Source organism: Pygoscelis adeliae, unplaced genomic scaffold (assembly GCF_000699105.1).
Source record: "Pygoscelis adeliae isolate BGI_AS28 unplaced genomic scaffold, ASM69910v1 Scaffold282, whole genome shotgun sequence".
Classification (NCBI taxonomy): Eukaryota; Metazoa; Chordata; class Aves; order Sphenisciformes; family Spheniscidae; genus Pygoscelis; species Pygoscelis adeliae.
The window spans coordinates 2,933,696-2,936,915 of NW_008824352.1; the positions used below are offsets into that span (position 1 = coordinate 2,933,696).

Below are 3,220 nucleotides of genomic sequence, written 5' to 3' on the forward strand. Positions count from 1 at the left end.
GTACTGCGGGGCAGCGGGAGCGAGAGAGCTGCCGCAAGCGGTATTTTACTTCGTCCCGCGGGTCAGCTGGTGTTGACCGTAATTTTTGTGCGGTTAAAAACCTGCCAGCCCCAGGCCAGCTGGGCGACACGTGTACGGTGACTTTATAAACACACCGGGGTCCTGCAGACTCTTCTGTCAGAGCCACAGCAGGCTCACGTGTACCATATAGAGAGACGTGCTGATCCAACCTTCCTCAGGCGCTAAGAGTTAGAGGTAAAGTTACACCTGCAAAATACGCTACCAATCTACCTTACCCCACGTGTTAAAGCAAGAGGGAAGGGGAAACCGTAAAAAATAGCGTTGGGTTTAAATAGGAGCATGCTGCCATCATAACTTTGCCTCTTTCCCCCTCCTCAAAATGGGAGGATAGCAGAAGCAAAGAAATTTCTGCTCTCTTGTGTAGCATTCCTGTAAAAGAGTGGAAGAAAGATTTTTTTAATAAATGGTGTTTCAATCGTCCTGTATACAGCACGCGATACAAAGGAGCTGAGCGGGATTTGATGGCCGTATTTCTAATAATGGAATGGTCGTTCCTCAGTGGAGGGAACCTCTGTTGCTAAAATCACTTACTTCTTGGCAAGTGATATGACATCTTGACACCAAGTAGCCTTGGCAGTTCTGCGTACATCTGGTCTCTCAGCTGCTACTCGTATGGTGCCGGAGATGCTCAGTGCTCTGTGTGCTGCGGTCCTTCTCTGGGTCCTGTGAGGGACCAGCAGAATCAGAAGAACCAGCGCTAGACCTCCCATGCAAGGAGTTATCTGTAGACACAAGGCTGGTTAGATCAAGGATACCTTTTTTCTTACAGTGAAAACTCCACAGCAATTCAAATTCAGTGTTAGAATTACATATCGGAGAATTGCAGATATGTTCAGAAATAGATGTGACTTGCTATTTGTAGGTCATATTTGTAAAGGAGAAGAGTGACTTTGGTGATTTATGGTGACATTAGAGGAAAGATAACAGATCCTCCCTTCCCACCATGCAGATACATGATCACTCCCTCTGATTTTGGAGAAAAACATGTGAAGAAAGAAAAATGTACCGTAGTACTCTGGCCACAAATGCAAGAATCACTGATGCAGTCATCAGTGTTATCTGAATAACATCAGACTGTTATTCCAGTAAACATTCTTCCCCACTCATCCTGTACTTGCTAATTAATTTTATAGATAAGTTAGGAGGATCTGACAAAGCACTAGGTGTTCAGTATGGAGAGATACCATGATGACATGACCAGAACAGAAGAGGGTTTTTTTCTTGAAACCCTCAAATAATAGAAGTTGTTCCCAGCAGCATTTCAGAAAACAATCTCTCTGTATTTTCCTGAAGAATTAGACTGGTGCTACCAGTATAATGGCCGTTTTACTTTCAGGTTCCTCTGAGGAGGTCCTGGTGCACTGACAACCATTCCGAGTGTGTCCTTAGGTAAGAGGAACACCAGCACCTGCCCTGGCTGCTGTACACTTTCACTTATGCCTGCTTTCATTCTGCAAGAGCTAGGCATAAATCTTCCACTTGTCCTGCAGGAAGAGTTCTCTGAAACACCAAGTTCATGACCAGTCAGACGGTAGAAAGTCCCTCCACTGCTCACCTCTTTTAACACAATGAACCTAAGTAATCCAAACCCCAGTGATGATTCTGACTGAACAGTGAATGGCTCAGCCCCATGCATGAAAGTGATTAACTCACCCTGAATGCCCAGTGCCAGTCACCTGTGACATCTGCCATGCCGGCTGCTAGGACATAACCAAGGCCACTGTAAGCAACAGAAAGGAATAATCAGTAGGCACCAATGAATTCTTGCCGGCTGAAATGACATGTCTTGCCAGCTAAGGAGAGCACAGAGAAGTATTCTGTCATAGTTTTCAAAACAGATAAACAGAAACAACCCTCAAGGTCTATGTAGTCTACTTGCCAGCCAGTATTAAAAAGAGAGTCTAACCTCCTCAGAGCAGATTTGAGATGGTGGCAATAATGTCCCAGATTCCCCTTGGAAAACATATTCTGTGGAGTGACACTGCAAACCCAGATCAGACCGCCCATAAAGCAGTTTATTATTTATTCTTTTCTGTGCCAGCCACATGAATTAAGCCTTGCAGGAATTCCTTTAGTTTTAATCTGCCTTCTGGGCTCAGCCTTGGCTGCCTGCTCTAATAAAAAGTATGCCTCCGAACCACTTAAAAAGCCCTTTTCCACCTCTTCTTCTGACACAATGTCAAGAGAGGGAAGTGCCAATTCTTCCTTGGGAGACATTTAATGGAGGGTTCTTGAAAAATTTGTCAAGTAAACAAATGTCTGAAAGCTCTTGTCTTCCAAAACCCAGAAATAAATTACCTACCCCCATGCACATATTTCTTTTAGAATTGATTCAATATTTTATTCAAAGCCTACCGGTTTTCAGAGTTGAGATTCTCCCTAAAAAATGTTGGGGGGAAAAAAGCAAATTTTTCTTCAAGGTAAATACAGAAATAAGCCTAACCAGCTCTATTTAAACATGCTAAGGAAGTGACAAATAGTTTTGCAAGAGCCAATGCAGATATACATCAAAATATGCCTGATCAAGGTCAGGGTATATTGAATCGCAGGCATGGTCAGACAGAGTTTCAAAAGGCGGGTCAGTTACTAGCAAGAAAACCAACCTTCCCACTGGAATGAAGATATAGAAGATAGATAATATGGTGGTCCTTTTTCCTTCCTCAAACAGGTCTGCAATGATGGTAGGTGCTATTGTGGAATAACTGGCCGTGCCAATGCCAACTAGTCCTCGTGAAAGAAAGAATATCCAGTAATACTGCAGGCAAAAGATGTAGTCCAAAAAAGCCCATGCAAGAAAGAAAGCGCACTATTAAAGAGGTACATTTTAGCAGATCAAATGTACCAGAGGAAATAAGAATTCAACCGCCTTTTGCGTATGGCTCTATTCCCTCCCCTCACACCCGCTCCCCTCGCATCCCACCGCTGTGCTTTCTACTTTCTGCACAGTAGTGACTTCTCAGAGTGACACCCAGAGGGAATTACAGGATAGGGTCGGCGGACCGCAAGCTTGCCAAACAAGCTGCTACACTGTAAGGTCATAATCAACAAACATTCGGGACAAAAATAAGATCCCATCAATTGCAACAGCACTGTGTGGGTTCTCCATTGCCTGGGCTGGACTCCGCCATCCCATAAAGCA

The 3,220-nt window shown here is 44.1% G+C and overlaps 1 protein-coding gene across 1 annotated transcript in view; it reads right to left on the bottom strand.

The window, feature by feature from the left end:
- SPNS3 (spinster homolog 3 (Drosophila)) overlaps positions 1-3,220 on the bottom strand; it is a 30,864-nt gene that overhangs the window by 22,867 nt on the left and 4,777 nt on the right. The window contains exons 4-6 of the mRNA XM_009319314.1: positions 2,685-2,836; positions 1,735-1,801; positions 613-803 (exon numbers count right to left, since the gene is read on the bottom strand). Of these exons, the coding sequence (XP_009317589.1) occupies positions 613-803; positions 1,735-1,801; positions 2,685-2,836 (410 nt within the window). The remainder of the gene's footprint in view (positions 1-612; positions 804-1,734; positions 1,802-2,684; positions 2,837-3,220) is intronic.